This window comes from Misgurnus anguillicaudatus, chromosome 8, assembly GCF_027580225.2.
Source record: "Misgurnus anguillicaudatus chromosome 8, ASM2758022v2, whole genome shotgun sequence".
Classification (NCBI taxonomy): domain Eukaryota; kingdom Metazoa; phylum Chordata; class Actinopteri; order Cypriniformes; family Cobitidae; genus Misgurnus; species Misgurnus anguillicaudatus.
Window position 1 is genome coordinate 29,238,984 of NC_073344.2, and position 18,313 is coordinate 29,257,296.

Sequence of the window (18,313 nt, forward strand, 5' to 3'; positions counted from 1 at the left end):
TTTAATGAAATACCTCAGTGTTAAATTACCGTGGGAAATTTGTGCTATCATGCATGTTGGCGTCATCACGGTGAGCTGGTTAAAAATGCAGTCAGGGTGCTACTGGAGAATTAATATGGGTGATTGGATTTCAGGGTGTTATTTGTCTTTTACTTGTGCACAAATTGAGGTATGATATGTTTTCTTCAGCCGTCAAATTCAACAAAGGGCTTAAAATACAGGGCTGTGGGTCAGATCCAGAAAGGCTCATGAGACCGTGATGTCTAGTGAGAAAAATACCTTGAAGAACTTAAGTTTTCGTGTGAAACCCAGGTTGAAGTGCACACTTATGTTGAGTACTTTGTTTTTGGCATTGGTTATGCATTCGGAAAGCTTTGGGGCATGAAACGTCTTGGCTTTTATTTGTGCTTGCTAAGACAAGCTTTGCTGCATTTCTTTGCACTTTGAACAAACCCCTGTAACTTTAACTTTTGGCTCTTTTATGAGTCAGGTTAACATTTCCCAAAGCATTGAATGCTATGGAGTGAAGAAAACATCCTTACTCTGTGTTGTAGGCTGGTCTAGTGTTGTATAGCAGTCCCAATTAAATAAAAACGGAACATTTTAAAAATCTTACTCTTTCCTCACCATTGGCGAGTTTTTCCGGCAATCCGTATTTCCACTATAATCCACCAGTTGGCACTCTTACGCAACTTCTAAAACCCAGAAGCAACCCTTAGGGCAAACAGTAATGGTGCATTCCCACCACCCGCGGTAGAGGCGGCAAAAACTCGCTATTCGCGCGTAGTTGGACGCTTGAACAGCTTCATTTGTGCGTGAAAGCGCAGATTTCATTTCAGTCTTTGTGTGAGTCACAAGAAAAAAGGCTTTAAGCAAATAACCTTAAGCAAATATATTGGGCTTGAGTACATGTACCAGAAGAGACTTTAGCAACTGCATAGCAATGTCCTAGCAAACACTCAGTATTGTGTTGGCTAGTTTTGCAGATAAAGACATTTTTAATCTGTTTTCTTCTTAGTTAGAAACTTTAAAAGTGCGCTTTAAAGGGATGCATTCAGACCTCATAAAACGGTTAGTTTCAGTTTTTTATTTGATAAAACACATCTATGACCGCTGTACCCGACGATGTTGTGTATCACTGCACAGTAGGGCCCTTAGTAACATAAACATATGTGACACATCCTGTTGCTGTTCACAGTCAGTCAGAGACTTTAAGTGATTTTACTGCATGAAAGTTGTGTTGACACTTTTTTGCTTTAGTGTTTGTGTTGTGCGATAATGTTTTATAAAAGCAATACGGTACTCGACGCTGTGAATAAATCACGACTGAAGGGGTTGCATTGACTTCATGTTGTGCCTAATAACCAGTGCCGGCGGCAGCCGAGCGCTGATGAGGGGGCGATCACATGAATGCATATAATTCCCCCAGCTAGAAAATACATATAGCTTTGTTAAGTACTATATAAAACAACAACAACAAAAAATGCATACCCACATATCAGCACAACACTGCTTATTTGGAGCTCAGACCCTTTAGTTTTTTCTGTTTAATCCATTTTCGAATTTCCATGAGGAAATTAGGTAATGCAATATACAACCTTGAAATTATGTAATGTCCGTAGCCTTCGTGTTTACTTTACGTAGTGCAAGGAATTTTCCGTAATGTTATTAGGGTGGGAAAACATGCCGCGTCAAGCTTATTATTCACGTCTAGGAAAACAATACACTAGGCAAATGTGATTTTTAAATTTTATCATTAAAATCCCATTCAACATTAATGGTGATCTGAGGGGGCCGGGATTGTGCCGGTGAGGGAGCGACACCAATACTTATGAAATAAATATTGACTGCTCTTCTATAAAGTAAAGTAAAGTAAAGTAAAGTAAAGTAAAGTAAAGTAAAGTAAAGTAAAGTAAAGTAAAGTAAAGTAAAGTAATAAAATAAAATAAAATAAAATAAAATAAAATAAAATAAAATAAAATAAAATAAAATAAAATAAAATAAAATAAAATAAAATAAAATAAATAAATAAAAAATAAATAAAATAAAATAAAATAAAATAAATAAAATATTAACACTTTAAAATAAGGTTCATTAGTTAAAATTAGCTAATTACATTAGTTAACATGAACTAATAATAAACTACACTTATACAGCATTTATTAATCTTTGTTAATGTTAATTTCAGCAATTACTAATGCCTTATTAAAATCTTGTTAACGATAGTTAATGCACTGTGAACTAACATAAACAAATAATGAACAGCTTTATTTCTATTAACTAACATTAACAAAGATTAATTAATACTAACAAATGTATTGCTCATGGTTTGTTTATTTCAGTTAATACATTAACTAATGTTAAGTAATGGACCTTATTGTAAAGTGTTTCAAAAAAATAAAAAAAATAAAAATGGTAACACGTTACAATAAGGTTCACTAGTTAACATTAGTTAACATGAACTAATATTGAACTGCACTCATACTGCATTTAATAAAATAAAATAAAATAAAATAAAATAAAATAAAATTAATTTTTTTATTTTACATTTTATTTTATTTTATTTTATTTTATTTTATTTTCTTTTCTTTTCTTTTATTTTATTTTATTTTATTTTATTTTATTTTATTTTATTTTATTTTATTTTATTTTATTTTATTTTATTTTAAATTTAAACTGCCTTTCTCTCTTTCAACAGGTATTGTTTTGGAATTGTGAAGAGTAGTTACTTGGTATAAGACATTTCGCTTTATTGTTTCCTAATCTTTGTAAGTCGCTTTGCATAAAAGCATCTGTAAAATGCCTAAATGTAAATAATAGCTGTAAATGCATTGCTTCATGCTGTGAAGGACAGCATAATGCGAATACTAATATGCACTTAGCAGATGATTTTACCCAGAACTGCTAACAGTACACCTAAGAAAGAAATACAAACCCTTTTAAAGAGCAAAGTGTGCACAAGCACAACACTGTAATGTCTCATGGTTGTCCCATGGTGAAAATCACATCAGAAGTTTTCTGGTTAACAGCTCTTCCCTTAGGATAATTTCATTGCTTAGATGCTGCTTTAGTCTTTTACACAGCCTTAGATGCTCAAAGTCCTTAGCAGAAATAAAAATTGACAGAAATATTAACTAAGATATAAGAAATGTTGACATTAAGGGATCTTATAAGACACCTGTGAGATTACCGTCTCCGCAAGATAAAACTAAGAAGCCTCCATGTCTCCATGTGCTTTTTTTAAACTTTCAGCCTCTATTTCATTTCAGATTGACTTAATTCTATTTTTTCTACATTTTATTTGCAGTCTGTAGTGAATATCAAATGTACATTTCACTACAGGTTGTATATGTATATATGTTGAATCTTATTCTTCATATGATATTATTACTTCTTTGGAGAAACAGTTAGTGTTTTAAAGAGCAATTTTTCAACCTATATCATGTTTTTCCTATGCATGAGCTTAAACCACATACTGTATATACTATATATATAGCATATACCATCCCATATGTACCACAATATAATAGTATATTATAGTATTTCTTACAAACCCTCCCTTCCCTGCAGCTGTGGCTCTCTATAGAGGATTCCTTCAAATCCTAAAGCTGTATCTCACTACAGCTGGTGTTGGTTTATCCCCAGCGGGGTCTATTACTAAATCCATGTGTCACACAAAGACGTCCAGTGCATCATCTTGACCCCGCTGTGACCTTATCTATACTTTTTCTCTGAGGAAAACAAACACAACAACAAAGGCCCGTCTTCCAGCGGGATGAGCCTTTCCACAGGTGAATCTTCTCACACATGGAGAGACAGAGCGGCCCTCCGGGGAATTTCCTTCTCCTCGATCGGGGATATTCTTACAGTGCATGGCTCCAGCTCTTTATGTAGGCTTTCCTCACTTCTCCTTCTATTGTTTCAAACTGTTTGAGCGTGCATAAGCGTACTGTGAGAAAATGAAACTTTGGTAATTTAACCACAGAGGAGTCCGGTTTCATCATTGTGTTTGTGAAGGGTTACAAAGATTTTAAAGCCAGAATGGAATGCATGTTTTGCAGGTGCATTATTGTGAAATAATCATATTGTGGCTATTTTATCAATTACAATTTTTTAAATCATTTAATGTGTTTCTGCTGCTCAGATGGAAATTGGATGGAAAAAATGGAAGCACCTGTCCAGGAATTTCAAACATCTAAACGGAAGTGTGTTGTTTCTGTGCCTACTGCATTCCCAACCAGAATCCTCTGATAAATAATCAAAGCAAACAGATTTTCAGGCTGCTATTGTTTGGAGGCACATGTGTCCTCAAACCCCCACTGTTCAGTGTTGTTCATGTGTCAGGATTGTTGGGTTTGATAGCATCACAGAGCCACAATGACGTCAACGTTGTATTAATGCCATTTCTTCATGCCCGTTGCTTACCATGTTTGTTTATTGTGATGTTGCCTCCGCATAGAAGGCCGGGATGGGAGAAAGTACAGTATTTTAACATCAACAATATGACACAATGTTTTGCCCACACTTCACTGCTAGCAGAAACTGTTCATCTGTAACTAAACCAAACTTAGATCTCTTTCAGTTGATGAAAATATAAACAAGTATACTAAGCATTGTTAGAGAACCAAACACTAATAAGTGGGCTGTTTACATACTACACACCGCACCTGACCCGTCTCACTTTAAAGCATACGCTACATGCAGACAATATTTGCTGTAATTATTTAATTGTAAAGTCTTGTACAATTTAATAATCACACTATGACACATGGCAATCGAGTTTTGATTTTCATTAATTGCTGTAGCTTTCATGTTTTCCACTCAATTGGTGTTGTTGAACAGCTTTGAACATTTAGTCCTCTTATGTTTCCTTTCTTCACCTGCTGTTCCTAATGATACAGATTTGCATATTGTTATTTTTTCCTCTATTATCTGGTAGCAAAAAGAGCGTGACGGTCACAGGTCCCTGTTTCTTTCTCTCAGATTTATTCATCATTTCAACAGTCACCAAACTGATTTCTGATTCACAGCACATTTCAGATTCACTTACAGTTCAGATTCACAAATGCTTTATGTCTTACATCTGTGAGCCACTGTCTGATCTGATTGCAAATACACACCACTGAATACCATTCATTGTGAATGTCTTGGAGATGCACTGTAATTCAAGCAATGAAGTCACAATGCAGAGTAGAGGCGTAAATCATATCTCGTCACGATACGATGTGATATCGATTCTCTCTCTCTCTGCAAGTACCTTAAACATTTTGTGATACAATTTCGATTTGGTTCAAGACACAACATTTTCTGCATCTGTTTTTCACCACTGCTTTGTTGTTGCAATCTAATGCACAGTAAATGAAAATGCGTGCATTGGTGAAAATGCATAGACAGACGTTGCGTAGTGTTGGGCGATATGCCCCATTTTGAAAACGTCCTATCATCAGCCTGTGAGATCGCCGATGCACGATAGTATCGGGGGGCGGGACAGTAGTGTACTCATTTGTTTATTTCTTCATTTTTATTCATTTATGACAAGCCACTTGATTGATGGACAAAAAAGAAGCAAGGGCAACACTGTCATGACCGCAACTTTCTTAAAACTGATGCCCATTAATCCATCCGCGTCATCCAGGCGCTCCTAAATTTCCTGCGTGCCAGGTAGTGGAAACAACAAACTTGCTGGTTTTAACCCTCTGCGCACCTAACAACCTCTTGTAGGGCAAGGAAATGTAAGAGCTGCGCGTATTGCAAGTTCAGGGGCTAGAAGGAGTCCATGCCGCGCGCATTCATGGTCCGAGCAAGAGTCCAAGACGTGCACATTGAGTCCATGTGCGTGCGAGAAGGAATCCGCGTGCACTACAAGTCCTCTCCCGCAAAGTGAAGCCCACAAACCCTCGAGGAAAAGCATGCAATGCGCATGTTAATGTGAAACTATGGTGATAATAATAATAATAATAACTATCGGCAACTATCGGCAAGAAAGCCTGCTATTAGCGATATGTCTGGCGATCGTTGATACACGATACTATCATTTATTGGCACAACCCTAACATTGCACGAACAAATTAAAGGTATATTTTACGAGTTGTATTGGTGCGTCATATCATTAGACATTTGATTGATGCATCAATCAGCCTCTATATATTGTTACAACCCCAGTGAAGAGTATAGTAATTTTCAACTTTGTGTAAACTAATGTGTCTTAGATAACATTGAATGCGTAGCCTACTCTGCTCTGATTGGCTGTTTTTCAGAGCAGCTCATTCACTAGCTCTGTGTGTGTGCAAACAGACCGTTTGAGCCTGTATCAGACAAAAATACAGAATTTAAGGAATAATAAATTGTTTGGAGATTGTTAATGGATGTATCGGAGTGGTAAGTTTGGGTTTTTTTGTATGGACCTGCAAAACGTAACTGTAACGTCAATAGTCAGTCCTTCCAGAAAAGTTTTTCTGTGAACGTTGCGGGCAAAAATCCTTGATCTTGTGGCACGTTTTCTTAAAAAATGTGATGGAATATGCAATATTTATGCAATTTTATGCAATGAAATTGCGTAAACTTGCCAAATTTGCGGGAAATTAAAAAAAAATTTCATGTCGCATAATTACGTCACTTCCTAACATTCCCATGACAACAGGGGACATGGCTGCGTATGTGTGAAGTAAATGCAAAATTTTTCAACTTTCTGCTAAGATATAAATGACTTTTTGCTACGAAAATACAGGGATTGTGAAATCATGCAAGCCCCGCCTATTTTGCGCTAGAAATCTGCAATTTATGTGGCGAAAATGCGGCGTATTTAAAAAATGCGGCCCTCGCATAAATATGTGGACTTTGGCTGATTATGTGTTGAATCATGCGATCGCATAATCGCGTTCTTCTGGAGGGACTGAATAGTAGAACTTCAGCCTAAACGTTAGCATATAGCATTAACTAGCATATAGCGCTAACTCAGCAGTCACAACTTTGTTTTAAAAACTTTGAATGTGTGATTTAAAGGTGCAGTATGTAGATTTTAGCGTCAATTGCGAAACTGCAACCAATGACTTAGTCCAGCGCTCACCCCTCACTTTCGAAAAACACATAGAGAACTACGGCAGCCACCACAGGACAAACATTTCATCGTCTGAGACAATGTAGTTTGTCCATTTAGGGCTACTGTAGAAACATGGTGAGGCAAAATGGCGACTTCCATGTAAGAGGACCCGCGGTGCATGTAGATAAAAATATAACGGTTCATTATAAGGTCTTTATACACCACTGAAAATAAAGTTATGCATATTATATTGCAATTCTGTCAAGAGATGCTCCTAAAATGTACACATTGCACCTTTAAAGTTTGGGGCGTACATTACGACTGTAACATCACAGTTGGTGTTATGTTGAGGTCTGTTTTCCAGCAGTCTTTTGCATGTACAAAGTTTACATAAGAAGGATGAACAATCATGTTTGAGGTTCACGATATCTCATTACCATGTACACAACTCTTATTCATCTATGCTTAAATAAATTCAGTTTTACATTCTACTGCACCTTTAATACTACTGCTTCCCAATTTAGTAATGACTGTATATGTTCCTGTTCTCTCGTGAGACTGTGGGTCAATATGAGGCAGCCAATGCAAAAGATGTTAAAATATCCCGAGGGAAAGTTTCCCACTCACCCTCACAGATCCATGACCAGAAACACCACAGGCAGATTAGTCACGCCTTGACCCGCTTGGTTTTATATTAGCAGCGGATTTCACACCGTGATCTATACTCCACCTCTCTGTCTTACAGTCACGCGTGTCAGCTGCTCGAAGCCGGGCGGCACGGGTGGTCTTGCATACTAACATTTTAGAAAAATGAGCCGTGGCTTTTGCTGACCGAGGGAGTCCTGCTTATTGCACAGTATAATCATACGTGTGGTGAATTCTCATTCTTTATTTTGTGTGTGTGTTTTTACAGAGGACCAGATCCCTCACGGGTTCCCTACCATAGACATGGGCCCACAGCTGAAGGTGGTGGAACGAACGAGGACCGCCACCATGCTTTGTGCAGCGAGTGGCAACCCCGACCCAGAGATCTCCTGGTTTAAAGACTTCCTTCCTGTCGACATTAACAGCAGCAATGGCAGAATCAAACAGCTCCGTTCAGGTAAAACGAGCCTGGAAACACACAAATGAAACTATAATGAAGGTCGTCTGCGAAGATAATAATTGCTTACTTCAGAAGAGGACGTTTTTGTAACACGGTCGTTTTTTAATCATGCCGCACAATGACGGCGACCGCTCACTTTTTGACAGCCCTTGGTTCTGATAGTTTTTATCATTTTTTTATTCTCTGCAAATGTGTTTAAAGAAATATTCAATAAAGAGTTTTAGTCCTTGAACCAAACCATCCATGGAGAATCACAGATAAAGTGCCAACAATCGAAACGTTTACTTAAGTGATAGTTCACCGAAAATGAAAATCGTGTCATCATTTACTCACTCTCAAGTTTATTTTTTTGAAACCTGTATACATTTCTTTGTTCTGCGTAACACAAACGAAGATATTTTAATAAATGTTAATAACCAAGCAGATCTGGGGCACCATTTACTTCCATAGTATTGTTTTTTTCCCACTATGGAAGCCAATGATCTGCTTGCTTACAAACTTTCTTCAAAATATTATAATTTGTGTTCAACAGAACACAAATAAATGTATACAGGTTTGAAACAACCTGAGGGTTAGTAAATGATGATAGAATTTGAGTTTTTAATCCCTTTATAGCTGCTGTACTTTGCTACTTTTGTTGCCCCCTGGTTCCCTTTTGAGGGAACTTCGACCCTGCGTCAGAGCTGACGCTATGGGGAACGCCTACAGCGTGACGGCGTCTTAGTATGTACATCCAATTTGACTAATGGTTGGGCATGACATCATAGACAGACGCCAGAGAGCATAAATACAGCGGAAAGGAACGCCCCCCTTTATCTTGCGTATGCCGAAGCGGGTGTACAGGCACGCTGGAAATATGTCCAGGGAGACGCAGCGTCTCGTTCCCTTCTCAGGGAACAAGGGTTGCATACATATCCCAAGACGTTTTTCTGTGTTTTTTTCTGTTTTTTTAATGTAAAGCTGCTTTGAAACAGTTAAAGGTGCAGTGTGTAATTTTTTAGAAGGATCTCTTAACAGAAATGCAAAATAAGATACAAAACTATATTATCAGGGGTGTATAAAGACCTTTTTATAATGAACCGTTATGTGTTTATTACCTTAGAACCAGACCTTTTATCTACATATACCGGGGGTCCCCTTACATGGAAGTCACCATTTTGTGCCGCCATTTTTCTACAGAAGCCCTTAACAGACAATTTTTTTTACTAAGTTGTCTCCGATGATGACATGTTTGTCTGGTGGCGGCTACCGTAGCTTCTCTATGCGTTTCAAAAGCAAGGGGTGAGCAGTGGACTAAGCCGTTGGTTGCAATTCGCAACCTCACCACTAGATGCCGCTAAAATTTACACACTGCACCTTTAATCAATTGTGAAAAGCGCTATATACAATAAATAAAATTTAATTGAATTTAAAAAAAGAACCACATGAGTCACAATACAGTATAAAACTATTGACTAAATCAATAGTAATCAATGCAATATATTTAAATTGTATTGCAATATATTCAGACACATTTTAATAGATCATGGAAGTTGGCGGCCCCTGCTATGCTCATGATATAGTTTGCATACTGTAGTAACAGCAACTTTGCAAATTGGTGGATTTAACTTGAAGATTACACTACCTGTAATCCTCTGGAGAGATTTGCAAAGCAGTTTTTTATTTAAATGAGGGCTTATTTCATATTTTTACACAAATGAACGCTACATTCCCCCCCATAGCAGCTGAAAAAAGGCACTATAGCTGTATTAGACATGACATCTGCTGCCACAAAGGCTATACAGCCCTGCCACTTATCTGTTAACATTCACATTTGTTTACTAGATCAAAGCTTGGCAACTTAAATTAAAAATGAATGATGTCACAGGAACCATCCCATATGCACTTCTTTATGCCGGCGTAACCAACAGAAAGAGAGGCCTACCAGACAAGCCTGCGGTTTCATTTGGCATCTTGAAGTAAACATGGGGACAGAATTGCTTACAGATATTATTCATAAGCCTCCTGTTAGGACACACAAACAATATTATCAGTACAGCGATGTGATTTGTTTTGATTCGAACCATCGGCCCGCTCGACAGTCATTTCCAGCATCAATCGTCAAACGGTTTTGTATTTGTCAAATAAATCCCGCTCAGCCGATTCATCTCCAAGCTACGACGATTGCGTCATTTATTTGTTTGTATATAGTCCATTATTCGATCATGAGATTAGCTCTGCTCTCCAGCCATTAGCGCCGGGCCCTTTTTTCATTACCGAAACCATTTTTCAATTTGTGACCTTTACATAACTTGCGTGAATAAATAGGAAAAACATTCATAATTCAATACATGCCGCTTCACAGCTCAAGTCTAATCTGACTGCAGCAAGTCATTGTGTGCGAGTAATTACCATCAGTCCTGTTAAACAGCCGATCTAACCTAGACATCAATCAACGGTCAATTTACGATGCAGACTGGGTGATAAACAGGCAGGGAGGCGACAACTAGAGCTGGGTCTGATAAGGCGAGATGTCAAAGAGAGGATTAGAGGATCTCTTGATTGTGATCTCCTGCATTTCTCTGTGTAAACAGTCACAGGTAAACCAGCTACAAGCCAATATGTCAGGAATCAAGCCTCAGGTCAGAGAAACAGGTGCCTGGCCCTCGGCGTCCTGACATGAGAGAGTGAAAGAGCTTTAAACCGCCAGCTCTTGCCTTTCAGATCTCTAGATACTGAGTTATCTCACGCCTGAGGGTATCACCCTGTGTTAAACGTTATTTAGGGGCTGTTTAAACTGATGCATTTAGGTCTATCGGATCACAAGTGGACGACGCTAAATACAGATGCAAATGGGGTGTAAACGGTTTTAACTCGTCCACTAGGGCTGGGATGAATAATTGCGATTTATATTAACAATGCCTGACTGAATCGCAAAGATGATTTTATGCACAGCTCTTTCATGTACTACGGCTATTTGATCAGTAGGAAGTCCTTATCAATCTAAAATCATAGGTTTGAGTCGTTTATAACATGCATTTGAAAAAGCAACATTTGTCAAGCATTATTATTATAAATATTCTTTATTATCATGAAAATACCTATATATTATCATGATAATACCTAAGACGTATAGTCCACTGCGACTTATATATGTTATTTTGTCTTAATGACGCATTTTTGAATGATGCGGCTTATACTCTGGTGCGGCTTACACTGTAAAAAAACTCCGTAGAAATTTCAATGTTATTGCAGCTGGGTTGCCGGTAATTTACCATAGATTTACATTTATGTTATTTACTGGCATGAGTTTGTTCAAAGTTAAATAAATTTTAAATATTAACAAGTCTTTATCTTTACAGAATAAAACTATACAATAACAGCCTCATGCAAAGCATTCCGGGAATCAGAAATCATCATCAACCTTTTTCTGTTTTTTGCTTCAGATTTTGTTTCCCAGAATGTTTTGCTCGATGCTGTTCTTTAGTTCCACTCTGTAAAGACAAAGACCTGTGAATGTTCAATGTTCATTTAACTTTGAACAAACTCTTGCCAGTAAATAACATAAATGTAAATCTACGGTAAATTACCGGCAACCCAGCTGCAATTTCTACGGAATTTTTTACAGTGTATAGTCCGGAAAATACGGTATGTTTGACGAGTGTTGCTTTTTCAAATGTATGTTATAAACGACTCAAACTAACAGTGATTTCAGATCGATAAGGACTTACTGATCAAAAGCCATAGTACATGAAATAGCTGTGAATAATATCGGCTGTACGATTCAGAATAGTTATCGGCCACAATTAGCATATATCGGCATTTATCGGGGCACCCCTAGAAATTTAGTTATCAAGTATTATTATGTAATTCTTCAACAGGAGGTTCGCGACCCCTAGGACATCTGTGGTGGAACTGCAAGGAGTGTTACGATCACGACTCCAGTAATGTTGGGTTTAGGGGCGTTTTATTCTAATCGTCACATGTTTTTGTACAATTCACAATGTACCAATTAATGCGAATAAGCCACTTAAAAAAACGTACGAGTTCCAGTGAGAACAGGCTGTCTTTTACTCAAAAAAAAAATTCTATTTTTAACCCAGCATTGGGTCAAAATGGGACGAACCCAGCCTGGTGGGTTGTAGTTTAACCTATGCTGGATTGTTTAAAATTTTAACAATTTCTGGGTTAATTTAACCCAACATCTGGGTTTGTCCCTTTTTGACCCAATGCAGCATTTTTTAGTGTTCCACAATTAAATGTATTTTAAATTAAAACCTATGTAAATCAAAGATGAGACATTATGAAGAAATGGTTCAATAGTTGTCAAATAATAAGAAAGCTGAGACTTCTCTTTACTCTTCTATGTTTTTCCGAGTGACTCAATGTTGGTGGCCACATTTTAGTGGTCTAAAAAAGATTAAAGAATCCAAATAATTAGTGCTAAGGCAAGTGTCAATATTGTTTTTGCTCAAACCCAGTCTAGGAGATTTGCACCGACCCCAAAATGTAATTAAAAACACAGCATCCCCTTCTTCAAGCTGAGCTTTTAAGGCAGAGGGGATTAATAATGATTGGTGAGTGGATCTTTATGAGATCTGTCAGATGGATTATTGATTTTCTTGTTACTAGCACAATAGATGAGCATTTGAACACGCACAAGATGTTTCTCCATCTAACCATAGTGAAGATATACTGAAATAAAATCTTCATTATGGTGGTGCTACACTGGAGATTCACCGCGACTGGTGGTCCTGGTGTACACCAGGCTCACTGTAAACTGATGATGGATTTTAATCCACACAGTTTGCAGGGGCTTCCTTGTGTCTCTGATCTCCCTTTTCCAAATCTACACTCTTGTTTTTACCTGTTGGAGTAGTTGGTTTATAATACAGATTAACATAAATCTGCCATCATAGCCAACAGACTCCACAGTATACGAACCTTCTGACTTTTTCAAGCGATTTTCAAATGTGATTTAAGTAATAAGGACTCGAGAGTTAGTCAAATTCAATACGTTATGAAACAGAGATGGTCATTAATCAAACAGCTGTCACATGAGGGATTTTCTTCTGTGTTGTTTTATTTATTTAGCACAGCTGTGATTGAACCCAAAGGCTAAAGGCTTGTGCTAGAAGTAGAATATGAATCTCTATAAAAACTGCATCCATGTGCAGCGAGTGACAGGAGAAATACTTACTGTCAGAAAAATGTGTCACCCTGAGGCCAAAACATACTGGATGCAAGTATGTGACACCTCGAGCTATACAAGTGGGATTTCACAAATGCCAGTTCTTCGCTTTACCACAAGGGGCGCTCTTATAAGTTTTTATGAGTGAAAGATTCTGCGCTTATTTGTGGCAAAGAACCTTTATTACTGTGGGATTATACATTGTTAAAGTCATTACAATTTGATATAGCTTGTCTCAAGCCCCCTGTGTTAAATGCAGTCTTTTTAAATGCAAGAATACATGTACAATGTTTTGGCATTTGCGTAGATTAAAGGGATACTCCAGCCAAATATCAAAAGTACCCCATGATTTACTCACCCTCAAGCAATTCGAGATGCATATGTCCATCTTCTTTCAGACGAGCACATTTTGAGTTATTTTAGTAAATGTCCTTGCTTTTCCAAGCTTATAATGGAAAACAAAACAGGGTTTAGGGAACAACTTCTGACTTTGAAGCCCAAAAAGTGCAACCATCCTTCACAGAGGTAATCCACACGGCTCCAAGAAAGTTAATAAAGGTCTTCTGTGGGTAATCAATGCTATTAAGAATATACAGATTTCAAACTTTATAAACTGTAATGACCAGCTTCCGGTAACGACGCCATCTTGGATTCACGCGTAGTGAGCATTCATTGCCATGGGTACGTTGCGCAGTGACTCTTGTGAATCGCGTGAGTCCAAGATGGGGTCGTTACCTGAAGCTAGTTATTATTGTTTATAAAATTTGAAATATGAATATTTTTCTTACAATCAATTACCAGCAAGTACTTTTATTAACCCCTTGGAGCCGTGTGGAGTACTTCTGTAGAGGATGGATGCACTTTTTGGGGCTTTAAAGTCAGAAGTTGTTCGCTGATCCCCGTTTTCCCATTATAAGCTTGGAAGAGACATTTACTAAAATAACTCCCAATGTGTTTGTCTGATAGATGATGGACATATATATCTAGGATTGCTTGACAGGGAGTACATCATTGGAAATTTTGTTAAGTCCTAAAGCAGTGACAGAAAAGCCAAACTTCTTTCCCAAATCTAAATGGGAAAACTGTACATGGCACTTCTTTTTTCTCCTGTTCATCTCTTTTCTCTCTCCTTCTGTCTCTCTCTTTAATCTTATTTGCATTCATATTACCTCACCAGGTGGTACACCAATCAGAGGTAAGAATGCTGAAAACCAAAAATATCCGAATGCGTCATCATCAGAATCTTCACACGTTCACCCCAAATGTCCTCATCTGTTCCCACCTCGTCTTTCATTTTGGGTCTTTGTCCTCCTCCTGGTCTTCAGTCTCTGTGCATGAACCTCTGCTCGTCTGTCTCACGAATGGACGTCTGAATCAACTCATTCGAAAATAATAATTCAGACCAAATGTTAAAACTTCAAAAGACCCACAGGCTCAAGCCCTCAACATACGTTTCTTTAGGTACATATCGCTGCATCTTTCAAGGGAACGACCACTAGAGGTGTTCGTTTTTTGCTTCATAACCTTCATGAACCTGCATCAAAATGGAGAAAAACAAGTGTCTCCAGTGCCTCTAGTGGACACTTTAAAGATGCAGCGATATATACCAGGAGAAATGTATTTCAGGTTATGTAGAAATGTAGGCAGAGATACGTAATTCCAATGAGCCTTTGTAGGAAAACCTGCAGGCAAAGCAGGTCTGCATTTTTAAAATAAATGCACAAATAAAAAAAAAGGTAAAGCATATAGATACATTTCAACATTTTCCTTTAAGACGTAAGGCCATCTGATGACTGACGGCCTGTCTGATCGATAACTGCATCTCGACAACATCTCGCTCCCTGCAGCAGATCATCTTAATGTCATTATGACAGGGATCTTAACAGTAGCTGATGAGTCTTTTCTTTAGGCCAGAGACCAGAACAGCCAGTCATAGGGATAGAAAAGCTTACCGGCGACATGGCAGCTGGCGTATGGGTGGATGTGAAAGAATAGGGAGGAACATGGTGCTGTACTGTAATGCCAAACTGATCCGATCAAATAACGCATCGGGGCGATCTTCCATCACAGGGAATGTGAGTTTAGTCTGAGAGAGGACCATCAGCTTCAACTGATTCAAGCTTTTCTGATGATTGGAGGAATTAGAAAATAGCTCTGTTTTAAACCCTGGTGAGCTGCTTACCCAGGCAGTATTTTAGGCATCATACAGTAACTGCGCCCCTGATGTGAAAATCGATGCAAACAGTAGGCAGTCAAATTAAGCTGCCTTGATAAATCTATTTGAACAAAATCTAAGTCAGCATTGCAGTCTAATGTTGCATTCACACCAGACACAAATGAAGCATTAACTCATTCACCGCCAGCCTTTTTGAGAAAAATTGCCCACCTGCATTTTTGTGATTTTAACAAAATTTTCACAAAATTCCTTGCAGGAAAAATCATTTTCTATAAATATATAAACATACAAATTATATCAAATTAAAGAACACACCCTCTGCTTTCAAACAAACAATAAACAAACAAACAAACAAACAAAATGGGGAAAAAAAACGTTTAATTATATATTTACTTTTTCTACTTAATTTAACCACTGAAATATGGATATTTCTCTTCAAAAATACAACATTTTGAGCAAAAAGCTTAAAAAATTGCGTTTTTGTAAAGGAATTTATGTTAGAGATCAGACTCAGAATGACTATCAAACATAAAGGCAGTTAAAATAAACCATTAACTCTTTTTAACTTCCGTTTTTGATAAATTCGATTTGGCGCCATCTGGTGGATAAAAGCGGTTTTACACTTTCACTTTGAAATTCGTCCAAAAAGGCATATTTATTAGTTAAATATGAACTCATAAATGACGAGATAACTCGTCAATGGCGGTGAATGAGTTAAGTGCGAGTGATTTACATGTTAAGTTAATGCAAAGACGCGATAGACATCCTGCAGCTCGTTTCGCACAAATGTCGCAACACGAATTGAGTGTTTCGTTGGGGGGGGGTTTGACTTGTGTAACTCGTAATCCGTGTTCTTTGGCAAATATTTGCACCACGTTATCCAATCAGGAGCTTGCTCTAGTAGTGACATGATTACGATGTAGCATCGTCGCTGTATGTGGACACTCGGAGCTGTACAAGACATCTTCGTCTTTTTATAGAAACAGGAATTAAAATGATCTTGCTTGAAAGAAAGTGAGGAGGTCGGAAATCTGGTAAATTGCAAAAAACGCCCTTTACTCAACTTGAGCTACATATATACATATTGAGACTACAAGCTAGTGAAAGCCAGCGAATTAAGTGTATTTACGTCAGAATTTCACGCGCGAATGACGCAAATTTCACGCGCTAATGAAGTGAGTTAACTCAAAATGTTTAAGCGTCCAACTACGCGTATATATCGCTTAATTCGCGTCTGGTGTGAACGTACTTTAATAAATATTAAAATTTTACCTAGGGTTGCTCAATATATGGTTTTAACACTGCAATTCGCAAAAGTCACACCTATGGGTGTAAGAAAATATCAACACACGTGAGTATCGTAATAATTTGTTTGCCAATACTTTATCGATAAAAAAAAAAAACACTCTCGATATTTTTAAAATAAACATCATAGATTCAATCAAGATAACTGGCAATGCCAAGATTTATGCCAGTCCTTTATAGCATTCTCCTTATCTCTTAACACCAGTTTTGTTTGCTAAGGTTTGAATACGGTGGTGTGTTCTCAGTGACTGCTTTCTTAAAATTATATCCTACTATATTACCAAAAAGGAAATCTCCCAATATACCGCCTCGCTTTACAGCATCGCAATTTATCGCAACACACTGCAGTGGACCCCCCTGTATCGTGTTACATAACATTTACATAAAAAAATTATGAGATAAGTATGTAAGTTGCAATGCAAGAAATGCACAGAATTTACAAGCATTTAATTTCCTGTGAAGATTAATTTTCCTACAAATTCATTCTAGAATAATAAATCATTTCTTTAATTCAACTATTCGAGTTGGTGAAGCCTTTATATTTCATACCTCAATATACAACGGAGGAAAGGGGGGGAAAAATCGCAATATCATAAAGCCCTAATTATAACAATGTTTGGTAGACACCAAACGCAAATGTAACTATTTGCATGAGTAGATTAAGACGCTAGACGCAAACTCGTGCGGGGCGATGTGAATGATGCGAATTGGGTGGCGTGATATCGTCTTTGCGCAAGTTGAAAATATTCAACTCAAAGTTAAATCCCCCGAGTAATCTGGAACGAGGAACGCGATGCTTCGTGTTTGGTGTGTACGTAGCATTAGAAGATAGCTGTCGTTGTAGTCAGTACAGCAAGCAATAACCTGCCAGAAAGCAGACAACTCCGGGCCGGATCCGCACCGGAACTGCTGACTTCGGCATGGATCTGGCGCGAGACCGCTAGCTATAGACCAAATATTGTCAGGCTATAAGTAACCCATTTCTTTCCTAAATAACCTTGAATTTGGTTGCATGCCAAAATAGCTTACAAGATGTACGATATTCCATCATATAAGCAAAGTCAACAGGCGTTCGAGGTGTTTGCTTTCATTCCTTTACACGTTCTAAGCATATACGCGTCATCTATTCTTGGGCTATGGTTATACATCTATTAGACTCTTACTGACAGCCCATGTGGCCTTGTTTTAGCCAAAATTGCTTGCTGGACATTGCAGCCAGTAACATTGTATAGCCCTTCTCATACTATGCTCCCTAAAATGAATCACTTTCTCGTTTTTCCTCATTTGGTTAAAAGCGTCTACTAAATGCCTAAATGTAATGTAAATGTAGTACAGCAAAGATGCTCAGTGGGTTTAAAACAGGGCTTTTAAGCACTTGTCTCTAATGTATTCGTGGAGCGAGGTTAATGCTCAGTATTCTAATGAGGTCTCATAAACTCACAGTCTTCAATTATGTTTTAATTTATCAATGCACACGTTTATACCCATCCCATAATGCATTTCAGGAGTGTCTCTGAA

General features: G+C 37.7%; 1 protein-coding gene across 19 annotated transcripts in view; it reads left to right on the plus strand.

Moving 5' to 3' along the window:
- Nucleotides 1-18,313, plus strand: part of ptprfa (protein tyrosine phosphatase receptor type Fa) — a 294,038-nt gene that overhangs the window by 164,191 nt on the left and 111,534 nt on the right. For 11 of the 19 annotated variants that reach the window (XM_073870663.1, XM_073870669.1, XM_073870666.1 and 8 more), the window contains exons 5-6: nt 7,953-8,141; nt 14,492-14,509. In XM_073870663.1, the coding sequence (XP_073726764.1) occupies nt 7,953-8,141; nt 14,492-14,509 (207 nt within the window). The remainder of the gene's footprint in view (nt 1-7,952; nt 8,142-14,491; nt 14,510-18,313) is intronic. The other 8 variants (XM_073870667.1, XM_073870681.1, XM_073870668.1 and 5 more) reach the window with 1 other exon arrangement.